Below are 18755 nucleotides of genomic sequence, written 5' to 3'. Positions count from 1 at the left end.
TTACTCTCCTAGCTGTACGTATTCACAGAATTGATTTGATGAAGTTACTTTGTGCAAAAATGGACCAGCGAGGGAAAAAGATTATAATGTTCCACATGCAAAATAGAAGGTATGTCCTTGGGAAGAAATCCAGATACTCGGCAGTGGTTTGGTGTACAGACTCTGTGTGACAGCTCCAGCTCTGCTTAGTGCTGTCCCTGCATTACAGCATGGTGACTGCTGAGTACTGCTGGAACGCGTTCTGGAGGAACATATGTGAGCCATCAAAACAAGATGGTTTATTGGTGTGACACTGCATACAAACACAGGAAGCCTATTATAAAACACTCTATTCTCCTTTCCTGTCTGGTCAATAGATATATCGGCATGTCATATGTGAGTGCGTATATGTATTTCTTTTTCCGTTCTAGTACTCGGGAGAGCCTGGCATCCAACACTTCAAGCATTGTGGAAAGCAACAGACGTCAGAACCCTGCTCTGAGCCCAGCACATGGCGGTGCGGGCCCAGCGTTCAGCTTCCGAGCCACCGCAGACCCGCCGACAAGCGAAGCTGAGAAACTGCAGAAACCAGCTAACTGCCTGCAAGCTTCTGTCACTAGTGTCTGATAGTCAGCCTGCCTCAGAATTTCTGTCTTATCCCATACAGCAAAGTTTACGACACTGGGACTGATGTTTACATCTTTGGAGAAAACGAAAAAAAAAAAAAAAAGCATCTCAACCACAGTTTTAGTATTTACTTAAACTGTGCTGCTATGTAGACTAGGGGCAACGAATAAATCTTTCTTTCGAGGTATTGCTTTTCACATTTGCGGCTCTGTAGCAACAGAATAGCAGTAGGGATTAATATGTACACTTTTTGCTTCACTTAATTGTAACTGAGCACATATATGAAAGTCTAGACACTGTAAGTGTAATCTGCATTCTCAATGTCCATGCAGTTGCCAACTTCATTTTAAAAAAATGCCACAGATGTGTGATGCCCCTGGTCAGAAGCTAAACTCTGCTGCAGAGTTGGTTTCCTTCAAAAATTGAGCCAGTGCTGAAAGTAACCAGCCAGGATCACCGCGAGGAAATACGATGCCAAACGTGACGAGTGATGACCTCGGCTCTGTCTGTGAATTATCAATAATGATCAGTCATTTTCACTGTGCGTTTTTGTGACACAATTTTGCAAATACCTGTTGAAGTGGATAAGAAGAGGTTCTTTTTTATGAGTGCGGAGCGTGAGGAGGGAGACAGCTTTCCCGTTTGTGTTTCAAAAGCCTGAGAGATGTTTGTGTACTGAAGCTCGCTGCATGACCTTCCACAGTCACAGATGGGGAGGTAGGCCTTTGTGTAGAGGGGGGAATGGGGAGGGAAGGGAAAGTTATAACTGTCGTAGAGCCGCAGCGCGGAGTGACACAAAATATAGGAAATATCTTCACTTTACGTCAAGTATTTTAAAAAGATTTAAAATCTGATTCTCGTGTCACTTCTGGTATTGCAACTCACCATTAACGCAGGAACCAGAAAAAATCTAATTTCTTTGAACAAAAATATTCTTTATGATATAAATGACAAGTATGGCCTGAAGAACTGATTTCTTTCTAGTGGAAGGACATAAATCTATTTTATGTAGCTTATTAAATAGAGTGCCTAAATTAGGCTATTAAAAATAGCATACAGTGTAGTGATTATCAGAGAACAAAATTTAGAGAATTATAAACTTCTGGCCTTTTTTATTCAGTGGATGTTATTTGCAATTTAGCATTTTATGGACATGTTTAGTTTCTAGAAATTAAATGTGTCTGTAAGGCGGGCAGTAGAAAACTGAATTCTGTAGGTATGGTTTATCCTAATTGCTCTCCCCGAAACTGTTACTCCAGAGTAATTCACACCATGCTAATTACTGCAGAGTAACTTCTAAGGATAGTTGAACTTCAACAATAATTTTGAGGCATAGGGTCACGTTCTGCTCTGTTCCTCATGCAACCTGGTAGTGCAACAAACTGACTTCAGAATGAATTCTGTCTTTGTTTTCTGTCAGAACAGACAAATTGGTGGAAGGATAACAAAGATGCTAAAATGTTCAGCAGTCCAAACTGTTAAATAGAAAAGGGATATTTCCACTGTCTAGCTCCTGTAGTACACAGGTATTAAAACCAACTGTACAGATTAAGAACCAGTATTTTCATCAGGTTCTGGTGACACGTATTACTCTGTACGCAAAGTCATTTGAGCTTCACTCATGTTCTATATTTTCATCAGAAGTCTTCACTGAAGGTTCAGCCTTATGTTACGCAGTTGGATATAAGTTCATTTACTTACCAGCCAGCTTTCTAACTGGACACAATCAGTTTCTAATTCTGCCAGGAACATCTCTAATACCCAGTAAATGCACGGGTCTGCTTTCCTTGCTTTCAGTGTACAAATTCCATTTCATAGGAGCAATAAGACCTTTTGGTGCACATAAAGGAAATTATTGTGCTTTTGGTTGGTTATCGAAGTCACTTGGCCTTTAGCCTTCTGCCTTATCATACCTTCCAAGATGTGCTCTAATGACCATATAGCGCTTTGCATGACGCATCTTACTATTCAATGTGTAACTCCAGCCGCGCTTACTCCATGCAAACTGTAGAGTTGGAGTTTTTGTGGGGAGTTGTCATGTACTATGCAGTGGCCGACTGCGATTTTGTTTTCTGAGACAAGCTCTGACATCAGTAGTATGTATCCATTCAGTAAATAAAAATGTCAAAACCTGAAAAAAAAAAAAAAAAAGAAGTAATAACTACAACCAGTGATCTGAAGCACTAATGGCAGTATTAGAATGTGAAGAGCGCAAACAAATTTCATCTTTTGGAAAAGTGTTTGTCATAAACTAATCAGAACTTATGCAGGCAGCTGGTTGTACAGAAGACATAATGCCAACAAAATATGACAGTACATACCTACAAACTCTGTAGTATGTAGTTTCCTAATGTTCCCAGAGACCAGCAGACAACATAAATGTCATATTAATGTTGACGTGGCATTGTACCAATATTAATGTGACTCTTGGAATATGGAATGTAAACAGAAGTTTCAAATAGAAACGTTCTAATCTTGAATTCCTTTTTTTTTTCTTTTTTTTTCTTTTTTTTTTTCTTTTTTTTCTTTTTTTCTTTAAAAAACAACAATGGAATATGAGGAAATTCCATCTTGAGGTTCTGGTAACAAAACCACGAGAGTGGAGCTTGAGTGCTTTATGTCACCCTAATCCTTTGATGAAATCATAGCCTTGTATTACATGGTTGCTTATCTATCATTCTTCTAATGTATCGATTTAAAGGTTTACAGAGTTAGATTAGGTTGAATCTGTGTTGTGTTCAACTGTAAAGGGTCAACACAAATCTGTCGGCATTTTGCACACTTGATATGTATTGTTATAATACAACATGTTACTTTTATGGTAATTTTTTTTACACATATAACTACCTCCATGAATTTGATGAAATGCAGCAACATAAAAGCGTATTGTACAAAGCAAGGTTAAAAACTTCGAAGCATTAGCTCATGGCGTTCTCTTGTGTGTCAATGCTTGCGTATGAAGTCATCGTGTTTCCATTGCCACGATTTCCTTTTACAAGATTAAAAATCTGTCTTTCAGATGAGTCACGTAAGACTTTGACAAGGCTGCATAATTGGGATAACGGTGAAAAGGGAGGCTGAACCCTCCCATCCTCTCCCCAGTTACTGCTACAATTTCTGCCTGGTAGAACTTGAAAACATGTATGAAACTGAGCAAATTAGGAACATTTACAGTCTGTGAAATGCAATTGATGGTGTGGGGGTTTTAAGGGAAGACGTTCCAGATATTTTCTTGGCAGCCTGCAAATATACTGGGCCCTATTCTGCCTCTGTTTTTGCCAACAGGTCAGGTCATGGCTTCTCAGAACTGTCAAGGGTTAGAACAGCGATACATGCTCTGGTTTCTGGAGTGCATGCATCAGAACTACTCACTCTTGTAGAAATGACCAGCAGCTCTTAATTGACTTAGCTGGGAGCAGCAGTAGGGACCCTGCTCGGGGTATGTGCCTGTTGTTCAAAGAACATGGGCAGGTTTCCAAGAAAAATGAAGCTGGCCTTTGAAAAGTAGCCAGCTTCAACAAGCCACCTTTCAGGAGGGAAAAATGAAAGATTTTCTGAAAACCAAAGGAAGAAAGTGGCAGCTGACCTTACGCAGATCATATTTGTATGCAAGCCCCAATTTATGAACACCTCTTTCAGCAAATCTAGTACCATTATCCCGATGCAAGTTAATATACAGTCATCAGTGGAGCTAATTTAGCTGTTAAAATAATTCAGCAAAAAATCATAAGAGGTCATCCATTTGATTCCTTACATCATTGTAAAACGTCCATATAACAAGCAGTGATGCTCGCTCAACTTTATAACATATCAGGAAACAAATATTCTAATGAAAAACCACGGCCTAGTGCTTGCCAGGGCGGCCATTCTTATAGCAGAGAATGAAGAAGCCAAGGTCATGCTTTGCACCCAGATCATGCCTTCTGGCCCTGGAGCCCTCCATGTGATTCAGCCAGGGCAGGCAGGTGGGTGGCACCATCCCCATCTCGTGTCAGGGCGCACTGAAAAATAAGGAAAGGCTGAAGTCTGTGGACAAAATTATTAATCAGTTTCCTTCATTCTCTTCAAAAGTCATTCAAGTAGAGTTTCATAGTAAACCAAAGTGTTGATACTCTGAAGTTTTCACGCAGTCGGTTTAAAAGAGGAGCTGCTCTGTGGTCTTGCGGGGACTCTCAGGCGAGCAGTGCCAAACAGGTTCCAGTCACACAAGTACTGCCAGCAGAGGTTTTAGGAACAGGGTTTTTAATTAAAAATGTGTTTTTCAAATACATTTCCCGGAGCTTTTCCTAAACACGGTTGTTCAAGTTGTGCTGAGGAAGCAAATAGCACTCCTGATCTGGTGTCACCCACACAGTTTACAATTCTCTTTGCTCTTCTGAAGAAAGCTGTACAGTATTAAGAGAGAAAAGTTCTATTTTTTACATAATTCTTTAAAAAGAAAACAAAGTATATATCTAAAGTGTTCCCCCCCAACAGAAGTAAAGTACATGGATACTGCATCAGAGAGCTGCGTGGCACGCAGGACCCAACTAAAGCCAGACTGGTGCTAGAGGAATCTGGGACTCGCGCTTCTGGTAGCGGCTCCGAGCGCTGATTGCAGCCCCACATTGTAAATCTGGCGGTCACTCCCCGCTTTCCCCCTCTCACAGAGGGCGGAATTGCTCGCTAACTCCATTGAAGCTCAGTTCTGAGCTGAGGATTTCCGTGTTCCTCCCCCCAAGACACTAAGGGCAGAGAAGGAGCAGAAGGCCACACGCATATGCCCAGAGCTGGAAGAGATCCCTGTTGGAGGGCAGCAGCCCCATGCCCAGCCTGGCTGTGGGCAGAGCTGGCGTAGGGGTTACCTTGGTGTGTGGAGGAGGTGTGTGCTGGAAGGGATGGTAATTCTGCAGGTAACTTCCTGTGAGTGACTGAATGTGGCTGTTGCATTAGGTCTAAATGAGTTAATAAATGCAAGTGGGACTTACTGTATGTTAGAAGGGAGTTTTGCAGCCAAGACTGCCTTGTATAAATGTGTTTGCACTGAAAAAAAAAAAAAAAAAAAGAAAAAAGAAAAAAAAAAAGAAAAGAAAAAAAAAGAAAAAAAATTAAAAATTACTTGGTCTCTGGTTGCTGTAAAGGTCATCCAAGATGGATGTTCTGTTTATATTGTATAGTATTTCATATGAAATAATTACGGTTCATGAAATGTCTTCCCTAACGTTACTGATTTATAACAGCACATTTGTAACATGGTTTTTATTGTGTCAGTGTACCATATTGTAAATGATGATAACTTGTCATGCTTAGTATAATAATTTAAAGGAAAAAAAAAAAAAAAAAAAAAAGGACAGGGATTTTTGTAAGTCTATATTTGAAAGTCCCTCCATATGGTAATATTGTGTTCATGTTGTTTATGTAGTGTTGTGTGAAATATCCATTTTGGATTGTGTTACTTTTTAAGATATTAAATAACATTTGGTTATATGTTTCAAGTGGATTTCTTGTACCCATCGGTGGCTTTTAAGAGAAAAGGCTTTCCATTCAATGCACCGTTCTCTCAATTAGGAAACCTTGAGTTACAAATCACCGGTCTCAGAAAAAAACTGTGTGTGTTCTGTGTCTGGATGTGCTTCCCTGGGGGGCCCTGAGAGCAAGGGGGAGGAAACTGGCTGCATTTGAGAACCCCAGTGGTCAGGAGGAGGGCTGGGGAGGTGCTGGAAAGCTTCACGCTCATCCTGATGCCCAGCCAAGAGGTTTTGGATAGGTTTGGGCTCCGGGATTTTGCTACTGCTACCATGGTTTGTCTTTGTTTTGCTGGCTTCATCCATCTAGAGGAATGGCCTCCAGTTGTGCCATGGGAGGTTCAGGTTGGATATCAGGAAAAACTTCTCCAGAAGGGTGGTCAGGCACTGCAGCTGGATGCTGCCCAGGGAGCTGGTGGGTTCACAATCCGTGGAGGTGTTCCAAAAATGTAGGGATATGGTACTGAGGGATGTGGCCTAGAGGGCAGCATTGGCGGTAGGTAGACTGTTGGACTTGGTGATCTTAGAGGTCTTTTCCAACCTTTTTATAACTGTGTGATTCTTTCTTCCCTTTGTAAGTCATCTCCCTGAATTTGTGTATTTTCAATTATAGGAAAAATAGCCGAAGACAGGCAGGGTTTGGTTGGGGATTTACATTGACCGAGTCAAACTCTGTGCTGTTCTTTCCTATTATTCCTTTCTGGAGACATCCTGGCATCCTCTACCGCTGCAGGAGTGGGATTTGAAGAACTGTGGCTGACCACACAGCCAGACAGCTGAAACGACACCCACCTGAAAAGTCCAAGCACACTGCTTTGCTGAAGAGCCATTCTGCTTTTGGCTTGTGCCTTTCTGCTGGGAGCAGGGACCCCTGGACAGATTTCCATCCCTCTATCTCTACAGATACCTTGGCAGGTGGTATTTTTACAGTTCTCCTCTCCGGTGTTGCTCTTTTCCATTGGCTTCTCAATTGTTTCTATTGTGTCTGACTTTTTTTCTTGGTTTATTTTGTGGGATGTCCTTCTCTGTCAGAATCCCACCTCTTCTGCTCCACTTTGGCATTTTTACTCCTGCTGGTTCTTTTCTTTTTCCTATGCATTATTTGACATGAGACATCCTTGGCTCCTTTTCTCACCCTTTCTGCTTAAAATGTCATCCTACTCCTACAGAGCCTTTTCCTCCCTTTTTCATTCCTTTTCACTTTCCCTGCTCATTTAAAGACCCCAGAGAAGAAAAGGAGCTCCTGTCAGCACTTCCCTTCCAACCACACTGCTCCAGGTTGGTGACTTAAAAAAGATGCTGTGTGGAAGTTTGCCTTTGCCGTTCATCTCTTCTGTTCTGCTTTCCATTTGACTGCTCCTCCTGTTTTTAACTATGCTTTCCCGTCCGACTTCTCTGCATTTTGAGGGTTCTGAAAGGAGTCCCCAAACCTCAGCTAAAGCCTCGTCTCTTGTTTGTCTTCCAGTGCTGAGCAAGGCCCCAGCAAAATGCTGAGAAAAACGATTCCAGAAATACCACTGGCTTTGTGCTGGGAGGGCAGAGCTCGTGCTGGTGAGCAGCTTCCTTCCAGGCTCCAAGTCCTCACGCTGAACAAAGTATTTTTAGCCCTGCTGTCACAGGAATGACAAATGGGGACTGGGAGCAGGAAATCCCAAGTACATTTGTTAAGATCTTTTTTCTCATCTCTCATCCTGGTAAGCACAAAAGCCCTAACCCTATGCTGGCAGCTATTGGAAAACAAGCGCAGTAAATGAATCAACCGGCACGTACATGTCTGTGCTCTAGGAAGAAGCCCGTCCTTCCAGAGGGGATGTTGCAGGAGCAGCCTGCAGACAGGCTGGGACGCTGCTGAGCTTAGCATTTGGGGTGCTTCCCCCGCAGCCAAGGGACTGGCTCCTTGCTGCCTCAGCTGTGCTCCATCCTCTTCATGCTGCTCTCCAGCAGGCCTCAGCTGCTGGCCCAGCACAGGGAAGCCATGCAGGGAGAAGCTCTCCTGTGTCCGGTTTAGTGCTTGCCTCTGGATTGTTCCCAACGTGAACTTGCTAGAAAATCCTTATTCAGCATCCAGCTGCCAGCTGTCCCCGTGCTTCCACTGGACACAAGCTGATGGTGACTTTCAGATGCAGGGGTCATGCAGTCAGCCATGCACTTGCTGGCCCTGCTACCTAACAGGCCAATCTCCCTCTCCAGCCTACAGATGACCCCGGTGTGTGTTGTTACCAAACTCTGCCCAGCCTTCCTCCATGCTCAGCCCTGGGTGCTGCCCCAGTACATTCAGCCTTTGCTTTCCATCACCATCTCATCTTCCTCACCTACTTCAGAAGAAGGCTATTTTTCCTCCAGCCGAGGTGTTTTATTTCTAAGTAGTCTCCAGTGGGCCCTGGAGATTTATTATTTGTTCATTACAAGGAAGCTTGAGAGCTCTCGCACCTGAGGTAGCCGATGTATTTATCGCTCCTCCTTAGAGGCAGAACGCACTGCCATTACTTTTTTATTATCAGCCATAACCCAACTTGCAGAGCCCATATTTCTCATGCTCTGGCACCATACAGCAGATAACAGTTCCACCGAATCACAGAGCACAGGGAAATGTTTGAATATAAAATGAAAACCCTTCTCACTTTTGATGGCAGAAACAAGAAGAAAAAGAAGACAAAAACAGAAAACTAGAGCCTTACAGGATGGCAAGAAACAGTTTTACAGCGCTTCCACTGTGTTAGATGTTAGGACAAATGTCTAAGTGGTTGGGCATTGGAACAGGGTGCCCAAGGAAGTGATGGAGTCACCTGGAGGTGTTCAGGAATTGTGGAGATGTGGCTCTGCTGAACAAGGTCAGTGGGCACGGTGGGATGGTTGGGGCTGGGATAGATTATCTTAATGGCCTTTTTGAGCCTTCATGATTCTACGGTTCTATGCGAAGGGCTGGAAGGGTCTCATCTGGCAGGAATGCTGCCAGCAAACCCCTCCTGCCTGGGCCCTCACTGCTGGCCCACAGCACCACCTGCTGCGCTCCGGCTCAGGGCTGGGAACCAGTCCCTGCCTGCAAAGCAGCAAACGTCCTCACGCTGCTGCCAGTATTCCCCTCTGCTCGGGCTGCCCCTGAAAACAAACACAAGGAAAACTGCTTATCTCAGCCCATCACTGGCCTTCCCCCTTCCCATGCGCATGGGAGGTTTCCACTCAGGAAAGTTCTGAACACCACAAGGCTCTCACGTTCGCCTCGCAACAAAACCTCCTCCCTCCCTTCTCCCCAGTCCCCACTGTACGTGCAGCAACTTGCTGTGTGTTCCCTTCCAGAGGATGTGGAGCGTCTCTATGCTTACTTTGCATCCAAAAAAACCATCCCTTCTCTCCAGGAGGAGAAGGCGTGTGATGCATCCCAGATGTCTGCATGAGGCAGCGGTCTGCAGACATAACAGATTGCGAGAGGGAGGTGGGGAAGCAAGGAGCAACTGCTGCCACGTGCCCCCCTCGGCAACGGGGGGCCTGTGAGGCTGACACTGCTGCACAGGCATATGAGATCCTTCACATGGTACTCATCGTTTATTTTCTGGCACTATCTATACAATTGTTGAGAGCTCCCAAGTGATGATCCCCATGGTAAATTATAAATACTTCCCAGTTTGACTCATATATGAATTATTGTATGGTTTGTTTGGTTGTGGGTTTTTTTTTTGGTTTTTTTTTTGGTTTTTTTTTTTTTTTTTTCAATGGGACAGCAAGCACCGGAGACCACAGACTGCCTGGAAACCACAAGAACCACCCATGCAACTCAGCCAGCTGCTTGGCTTCGGGCAGCCCTAGCTCCCACTGAGACCACTCACCCAGGAACAACCAGCTCTGAATGCTGCTGCCCTCACCCTTCACCATCACAGGGTGCCGAGGAAACAGAGCTGTTCAGAGAATTCAGAGCTGTCTTTGCCGTCGGTTCCTACTGCCACACCAGGGGACGCTGTGGGGTGCATGGGGCAGCATCTCCTGCTGGGTGTGGGGTCGTTCAACAGGGGCTTTGCTCTGAGCCCATCCAAGGGCGGCCCTTGAGGACAGTGCGGACATAGGGATGTCACAGCTTTCTCGGGCTGACCCCTGCTCCGTCCTGCACAACCTGGCACCTCACCTGCCATGGCATGGCCCCTCAGCTTCTACACTGTTAATTCATCCATCTTCCTCTTTCTGTATGAATGTTTGAAGCTGTAGCTGTCACGTCTGCACACTCACCAGCTGCTTTCCCATTTTTAATTGCCCTCGGAGGACTTCCCCAAGAGCCACACCTGCTTTTCTACGGCCCTTCATTTGTCACTGTCCAAACTGGAGAAGGGAGCATTTCAAACTCAGCCTTTATGACTGCGTTGTTTCTCCGCACCAGTGATTAATTGCTGGTCCCTTGCAGGCTGCATCCAACAGCGCCTGCGAGCAGCAATCTGTGTTTAGCTGGGAAGCTCCCCACATCTCGGCCGTTTAATATCTTCCTGGTGGACGATATTAATGCCTTGCATTTCTACTCCCCGCTTGGTGTACGGATATGGCCGTATGAGACGGGAGGGATCAGCTCCGACCTCGGAAGGCACCACTGCGGGCAGAGGGAGCCCAGGGCCCGGCAGGGGGCGCTCCGAGCCCGGTAATGGCTTTTTGGTGATGAATCAGCACATCTTCAAGCGCTGCTCGTCACACGTTGATATAGCAATCAAACGAGAGAGGCAGGGTGTTAAGGCTGCTTCTTATTCTCAACAACCTTACAGTATTTACAAAAAGACGCGTATTTTTATGACAGCATTCTTAGAATTGTTCACTCATTCACAATCAGTCGCACAAAACCCCCATTCAGAAACACACCCACCTCAGCTGCGTAGTGCACAGAAGAAAAGACACGGAATGAGAAGTAATTCAGAGGCACAGAACTTCAAAGGAAGGCAGACGCTTCTCCAGCACAACCCGCTGCCGTACTCATGAAGCTAAAGAGCTCCTTGCAGGTCTGCTGTCCAATCTCTGTTACAGATCAAGTATATCTTGAGGCATAGCAGAATACAGCTGTGTGCTTTCAGGATGGGTTTGGGTTTTCTTCTGCAGGAGGATACTGGATTATTCTTATAGCAAGAGTTAGAGCTGCAGACTGAAGGGCCCCGCATGAGCTGCCTGCATCCTGTTGGTTTTACAGCCAAACTTCCCTGTTTTGCTGTGTGGTTATCTTGCTTTTGCTGATGATTTTCTCGCTTTAAAAATGTGCTCCAGTGAATTCATGGAGCCTGGTTCATTAAAGAGCAACAGGGAACTCCGAACACTGGATGCTTGTTTTACAGCTACTGCAAATGCTTAGAAAGCACTAAATTGCCTTTTATACTCAACAGTCTAATAACAAAGACTGATTTTCTCCCTTTTTTTCCCCCAATTGATTTGATGGTTCACTTGAGCTTTAAAAAACACATTACATAAATCTTTATAGCTATTACAGAAGTCTTTTGTCAAGTTTAATTTGTTGTGCTTTTTTTTTTTAATCTTTTTTTTTTTTTCCCATAGTGTAATCATTCACTCTCAAACTCACTGTACCAGAATGGTACTTGACTCTGGATCCATGTGAATAACAGGCCTTAGAGGTTTATTTTGCACGGGGAGGGATCTAAATCCTTCCAGAGGCAGTTTTTCATTGGAAGCTTTTGGTTCAGAGGTATTTGAGAGAAGTGTCGAGCCCCTCTGAGGGCATTGCAGAAGACCATGGCCTCCCAAGGAGGAAAGGACACTTTGCAGGCTCTGCTCTGGAGCTGCTAATTTCACAGCAGAAACTTAATGATGCCAAAAGACCACCTCTCTACTGACCCATCGTGGTGTGCATACAGCCCGTGTTAAACACCGAGGGCTGTGACAAGCGGACAGTTTAACAATTCGGTGGCTTTAATCTCCTGAGCTCACTGAGCTGTGCTGCTGGCTTTGCTGCCAGCCATGTGCTGAGCACTGCCCCAGGGTAGATCCAAGGCTGCACTGGAGTGAAAGAGTAGGAGCAAACTGTTTTTTCTAGGGATTTACTGCACCTGCTGTGATGATGATTTCAGGATTACGTCACCAGTTTGACTTGCATTTCAGGTGCCACTGCCTCTGAGAGCAGCTCCGTGCTCTCCTGGTTGCATGTAACTTGACTGTTACAACTTTCTTTGGGCTTGGTAATCCAAGGTAGGGATAGCAGCTAGGATTAACAGGAGGGAGAGATGGAAAGAGGCGCATATGTGTAAACCTCTCTCCCTGCTGCAGAACACTACATCTAAAGAAAAATGTGTGAAGCCCAGCACAGCGTTTTAATGGCAGAGAGCAGGAGCTGGTCAAAAAGCAGGAGTTGAAAACCTTCAGGAACAATTGGGTTAAAGAAAAAAAGAAAAACAAAACAACTAAGCAGGTGGAGATCATCTTCACCAAGGGAAACAGGGAGGCTGCTAAATGGCAGGCTTCCTCACTGTACTTTGTCTTGAGTGCAATGTGTCCAGGAGCTATTACAAGTTCTTCCTCTTTCTGATACAGAGGATTTCCATTGCTCTCCATCCCCTGCTCCAGCCTCACTCCCTGATGCAGTCGCTGTCCCATGGGCATGCAGTGCCAGGGCTCACCTTAAGGAAGAGTGAAGGGAGAAAGGCTAAGAGAGGTAGGATGCTCTCCCTGCTTTCCTCCTGATCTGCCTTTGTTGGCACTCAGATCACTCAGCATCTGTTTAGACTGGGCCTGGCTGGCATTGCAAGGAGAAGGTGGAGGTCTGCTGGGGTAAAGGACAAATCAGAAAGAGTGCAGGTAAATGCACTGAGATCTGTCTCTACATCTGAGCTTCCCACTACCAGCAGCCAGGCTCAGCCTCTCTGTTAAACATGCTGGGTCAGATGTGTCTGATGTCCAAGGGTCTCCATATGCACCCACCACAAAATGTTGCTGGTAGATGGCCTGAATCCTCCTCCTGTCACCAGTGCTGTACATTCAAAGCAGCAACACTGGCTTTTCTGGCTGTGATTAGAGCAGCACACAACTTGGCTCTGCATTGTAACTGCTGTAGAAGCCGGTTGGGTCAGATTCACGGCCTGGTGCAGCACAGCAGATGGATGAGGACAGCACGCTAGTAAGGAAGCTATTATTCAAATGAAAGATTTCAAGTGGGGTGGGAGGGAAGGGGAAGAAGAAGGAAACAAAAAAAAAAAACAAAAAACAAAAAACAAAAAAAAAAAAGAAGAAGAAGAATCAAGTTGCTGGCAACACTGACAGACATTGTTTGGGAATCACAGCAACCAGAAGAGCAAGAGCAGAGTCAGTGCCAGCACACAGCCGCTCCGTGTGCAGAGTGGCACGCGGACAGCCGTGTTCTTCAGCATGCACTCCACCCTGGACCAGGAGCCATTGTTTGGCTGTGGCTGCACTCCTGCCAGGCTGCACATGACGTTGTAAACATCCACAGATCTGATGGGAGGCGCACGGTAGTTGGATCTGAAATCTGCAGAGGAAGAGCAGCAGAGGAGAGGCATCAGCAGCTGCAGCTGTGGGCTCTGCTGCCGAAATGATGGGCAAAGGGCTCTTCTGCCCTTCCTGGGGCTTAGCCAAGAGGCTGGGCTGCTTAATGTAATATGTATTATGTTTTCTATTGTATTTGATCATTACAATATATATAATTTACAGTATAACTTGGCAGAAGCTTTTGTTTTGGATGTTTTCATTCACTATCCATTTGCTCAGTGGAATGCCCAGCTGGGGCAGCCCCAGCCATATCCCTGACAGGGATGGGGATGATGGCATGGTACCTGGTCCATATGCGAGGAAAATGCCCCTCATCTCCATCAGCTCATTGTCGTAGCCGTGCCAGCCATTCTGCCAGGCCTCCCTCTTCCCTGTGCCATTCTCCCAGAAGGGCAGCTTGTCCCTGCTCTGGGAAACAGCAGCAGAATTCATTAGTAATACAAATACAAAATTATCATCATCATCGTCATCATCATCATTATTATTATTATTATTATTATTATTATTATTATTATTATTATTATTATTATTATTATTATGGATGTATCATAATATGTTGGTATGCAAATTTTGTTATGTGCAAATCTAACTGATTCTCTGCTTAACAAGCTCTCAGAATTGCCATGTGCACACTAGATATCTCTAGATGACCCACAATCTCACCCTTCTTGTGGCCAGGGGGCTTGGGAGAAATGAGGCACTTTTAGGACAGAATCTGGTGAGCGGGGAGGCTGGTGGAAGAAAAAGTAGTGGAAGTAGAGCTGAAGGAAGCATAGTGAGACCTCAAGACATTACTTAATGGGAACAGTCTTTTTACATCTGGCAAGAGCAGAACTGGCAGATGAATTGGCAGAAGGAAGAGGAGTAAATCAACACAACTATAATGGCAAATTATGGAAAAGGGGGAAGCCTATTTTAAGGATCCATCTTAACAATTTAACTTTGTCTAGCTTCAGCGTAGCTGTCGTGCCCTCAGGCTTTTTTATGCTCACAGCAATATTTGATGTGAGCCTTGCTGTCAGCCTCACTAAATGATGGAATAATTTGACTCAATGTCCAACAAAAAAATGATCATAGAATCATAGAATCACCAAAGTTGGAAAAGACCTCTAAGATCATCCAGTTCAACTGTGCACCTATCACACAATATTTCCCACTAAACCACGTCCCTTATCATAACATCTGAATGTTTCTTGTACAGCTGGAGTGGCAGTGATTCCAGCACCCCCCTGGGCTGCTTCAGTGCCTGACCACTCTTTTGGAAAAGCTGTTTTTCCTCACTTCCAACCCAAATCTCCCCTGATATGTTCTTCTTAGTGTGTTTGTGTATGGCACCTTTTCACATTGATATCTAACTATTTTGCTTCTGTACCTTACCTCTACTATGAACCATCCCTCTTCAGCCACAAGAGTTAGAGGAGACACAAATTTTCCTTTTTTATAGAAAAACCTCTCTGGAATATCCTCTATGTTGTAAACATCCATGTGTTCCACAGCTTTCAGTTTTTGGTATATCTGCAAAGAAAACAAGTGTTAGCACAGCACGTGGCTGTAAAGAACATATGCACACCTAAAGGTCCATAAAAACACCTGATTTTTTTTAACTGGCTAATCCCCCACTTCATCATAAGGACATCCAAACTGGACATCAAAAGGTGATGGCTATGCAGAATCTCCTTATAGGTTTTTCAAGGTTCTGAGGACTCGGATCATAAATACATTAAAAAAATCATAAAAAAAATAGGTCATAATGCGTACTTACAATACATGCACTCATAAACGTATGCGTGTGAGTACATAAACCTACAGAGACATTAATGGAAACCATGGTGAAGGGAAATGCTTGAAGGTTCAGTGTGACATTTATCAGTGCTGTAATCCCCTGCAGGAACTTTGAGTAGTAGTCTTAATGTGCCTGGCACTAACTTACAGTGTTCACAATATCCCAGATGAACAATTCCTGGAGAGCTTCTCTGGGTTCAAAAATTGGCAGATGTTCTCTTCAACAAATTGCACAACTGACAATGCACTGCAATTTGCTAAAACATATTACAGAAATCAACATTTCTCACTTGGAGTGAGGATTCCCTGCTTGTACATCCATTTGTCTACATCCTGAGGATAGCAGTAACGACTTCTCAAGCTCTGGATTCTGGTTCAGCTATAACTCACAAATGTATTAGTTACAGACCTTGCATTATCATTCTTTTCAAGTGGTTTCCATATTTCTTTATGTATTGTTTTAATTTGCCCCTCAACACTGTGTAATTCTAGCCTCAAGTTTTATGACGGATTTCACCTAACATGCTTATTCATCTTTTCTGTTGGTGATTCTAGCCTATATGAGCTGTTTACTCAGTGTCTAAGGGTGTTCACTGGAATAAAAATGCCTGACCTCTTCCAGATCTTTTGCTAATCCCAGCCACTGAGTCAGTAAATGGATTAATATATGTAAAATTTTGATAAAAAAACTTCTAGTTATTTATCAGAAGCAAACATTGGTGGGTTTTGAAAACTCATGTCTATGTCAAATGACAGTGGAAGATTATGCTTTTAATTAGTCTGGTGTGAATTCCCTTTAGAAACCTCTGTTGCAAGAATGTAAAGTCACAGGGTCAAAGTGGCCATGGAGAAGAGCCACTTCTCTGAGAATAGAATTTGGATGTTATGTTCATACTAAAGAAACAAGTGTTGTAGGAACCAAGGAAACATGAAATAAAATAGATCAGCACCAGCAAGTTGCACGTACCTCTGTATGCTTCTCTGCAACTGGCCAAAGGCTCACAACAGGACCTCGGTCCTTCATCTGTATTGTATCACTCATATTGATGTAGTTTTTCAGCTCAATCACTTTGTCTGTCCAAGAGATGTCTGTCATCCCGTGATCAGAGAAGAGGAGGACATTGACGTCATGCTGAAGGCCCTTGTTCTGTGAAGTGAGTGCACGACAGCCATTATGGACAGGCTTCATACTGTCTGTACCCACAGACAGTAATTACCACTGTAAAATGGTATATTTTAAACCCCATTTGACCTCCTTTGATTTTAGTGCAAGTCCCCCAGAAGTAGCATGGCCAAAAATATCCTGCAGTGAACCTGGCCACCAATATCAGTGGTTGTTTGCTCTTGCATGCTGCTCTGAGAGAGCCTAAAGGATTAACACCAGAGAGAGATTTGCCAAAATAGTCTCACATTCCCCCCCCACACACACACACCAAATAGCCAGATTCTACATCCCAGCCCCAGAAATGGCTGACCCAGTTAGGCTTAGATGGGATTTCATCCAGTTATTCATTGTCTGTAGGTCAAAATGGCTGGGGAAAAGAACCACCTGTGGCAAAGGTCTTCCCCACTCCCTCTCCTAAACACAGACACTTGGCATTACAGTTTTTTATCATTTAGTGAAAATGGAAAAATACATTCCTCTATCTTCAGAAGCACACAGAGAACTCTAATGTGTATTAGCATTGTGAAAAGGGAGCAGAAATATTCATAGAATTGATATTTACCTAAAAGCTTGTTCTCTTCCTCACCACAAAATAACTTGGATAGCGTTGTTTATTTTTGTGTGTTTCTTTTGTTGAAGCAAAGCTTCATTTACAGAGATCTGAGTGGTACCATAAAAACTACCATAAAAGTTAATCATCAGATTTCATAAACCTTACAAAATGAGCTGTTCTCATTCACTCGCCCACTATAAATTCCAGCCAGCAACATGAGTTATAAACAGCCACGTGTAGATTGATTTATGGCCTCCTGGGGCTATTGGGGTAACAATCCACTGGGAGGACTGTGTCACCATCTACAAAACTATGAATCAGGAGAATGGTGCCTTACCTTCCACATGGTATCAATAGCCTCTCCTTTGGAGGAAATAAAAGTTTATTGCCAATACGTCCAATTAACAGGCATTAAACAGGCTCTTCGCAGTGCCACAAAGAGCAGTTTTTAAAGCTTTTTGAAGGCTGTGTTATGGTCTCAATTAATAACCAGCTTTGAAAAGGCTTCTCTAACAACTCCTTTTGGAATGGCAACATTATATGGACTTTGGAAAGAGACTCTAAGGTGACACATGCATGGTGAACTGCAGATGCTGGTACTGTCAGTACTACAGAGCAGCTACTAAGGATCACAGCACACAGAGAAGCAAAATGCATCCAGAACTCTGTTTTCCAATGTCACTGACCTTAATCTGTGTGATCATGTTGCTCATGGCTTTGTCCACCTCCTTCAAAGCACTCTTCCGCTGCTCGGACCAGGGGCCATAGTGGTGGCCTTCCACATCAATACGCTCATAGTACACAGCTGCCATTTCAGCACTGCCATTGCTGGAAGATGGAGGGAAAGGAGAGGATGATGAGTGTGGGGGTGGTATGGGAGCTTTCCTCTCTTAATAGAGTTAACATAGTTCTCCTCACCAGCGCTTAGAGCACTGGAGCCCTCTGCTATGTCTTCAAATTAGGAAGGTAGCTTGTCACTTAAAGACAAAGAGCCTGAAAAAATACTGATTTCTGTGCTCAGTGTCCTTTTTAAAAGGTCTGAGGGAACTACGAGTAAAATGTGCTTTAAATTATGGTTTGATTCTTCCAGCTTTCTCCTGTGCGAGGTCTTCCAAATCACCTAAGTCAACTCACGACAGGCTTTTCCATGACCCTACGGAAACCCATGTAGTGTGATTTGGGGTGACATTTTAGGTGGGGTTTTTGTTCAGGAATCTGATCAATGAACAGAGCAAAACGAGGGTGATCACAGGGTTGCACAAAGTTAGTTGATCACATATTTTTGCACTGAATTTCCCTCAGCCCAATTAGTAGCAGATCCTACAGTGCTTAATTACATTTTCATGACTACTGTACAGTTCACTGCAAAGTTTGCTGAGAGCAGTTGTGTGGATAAAATCACAAATTTACATTCAAGAAGCTCAAACACAGCCTTTTTCTACAGTACTTAATATGCAAGAGGGTGAGCCATCCATAAGATATGCCCTGATCCAGATCAAGATCCATACAAAAAGATTTTGTGTGACGTTGTGACAGGTCTGGCTTCTCTTATTAAAGATGTGCAGGTAGTCTGGGATGACAAGTGAGACAGGAGACAAAAAAAAAGGAGGTGAGGGACTGAATGAATGAAATTAGGACCTATTAACTACACTAGGGAGTTTGCTGTAGG

General features: G+C 43.9%; 2 protein-coding genes across 14 annotated transcripts in view; one reads left to right on the top strand and one right to left on the bottom strand.

Moving 5' to 3' along the window:
* The window catches only part of STOX2 (storkhead box 2), a 120276-nt gene extending 114204 nt beyond the window's left edge, over positions 1-6072 (top strand). For all 8 annotated transcript variants that reach the window (XM_015861442.3, XM_015861443.3, XM_015861445.3 and 5 more), the window contains one exon: positions 411-6072. In XM_015861442.3, the coding sequence (XP_015716928.1) occupies positions 411-606 (196 nt within the window). In that variant the 3' untranslated portion in view covers positions 607-6072. The remainder of the gene's footprint in view (positions 1-410) is intronic.
* Positions 6073-10808: 4736 nt separating this feature from the next.
* Positions 10809-18755, bottom strand: part of ENPP6 (ectonucleotide pyrophosphatase/phosphodiesterase 6) — a 30767-nt gene continuing 22820 nt past the window's right edge. For all 6 annotated transcript variants that reach the window (XM_085546679.1, XM_085546680.1, XM_085546678.1 and 3 more), the window contains 5 exons: positions 17773-17914; positions 16336-16515; positions 14964-15101; positions 13871-13994; positions 10809-13566 (listed from right to left, as the gene is read on the bottom strand). In XM_085546679.1, the coding sequence (XP_085402805.1) occupies positions 13355-13566; positions 13871-13994; positions 14964-15101; positions 16336-16515; positions 17773-17914 (796 nt within the window). In that variant the 3' untranslated portion in view covers positions 10809-13354. The remainder of the gene's footprint in view (positions 13567-13870; positions 13995-14963; positions 15102-16335; positions 16516-17772; positions 17915-18755) is intronic.

Source organism: Coturnix japonica, chromosome 4 (assembly GCF_054131305.1).
Source record: "Coturnix japonica strain WE chromosome 4, WE-NBRP24, whole genome shotgun sequence".
Classification (NCBI taxonomy): Eukaryota; Metazoa; Chordata; class Aves; order Galliformes; family Phasianidae; genus Coturnix; species Coturnix japonica.
Note: the sequence above shows the minus strand (reverse complement) of the source record. Positions and strands in the feature narration are given on the sequence as shown.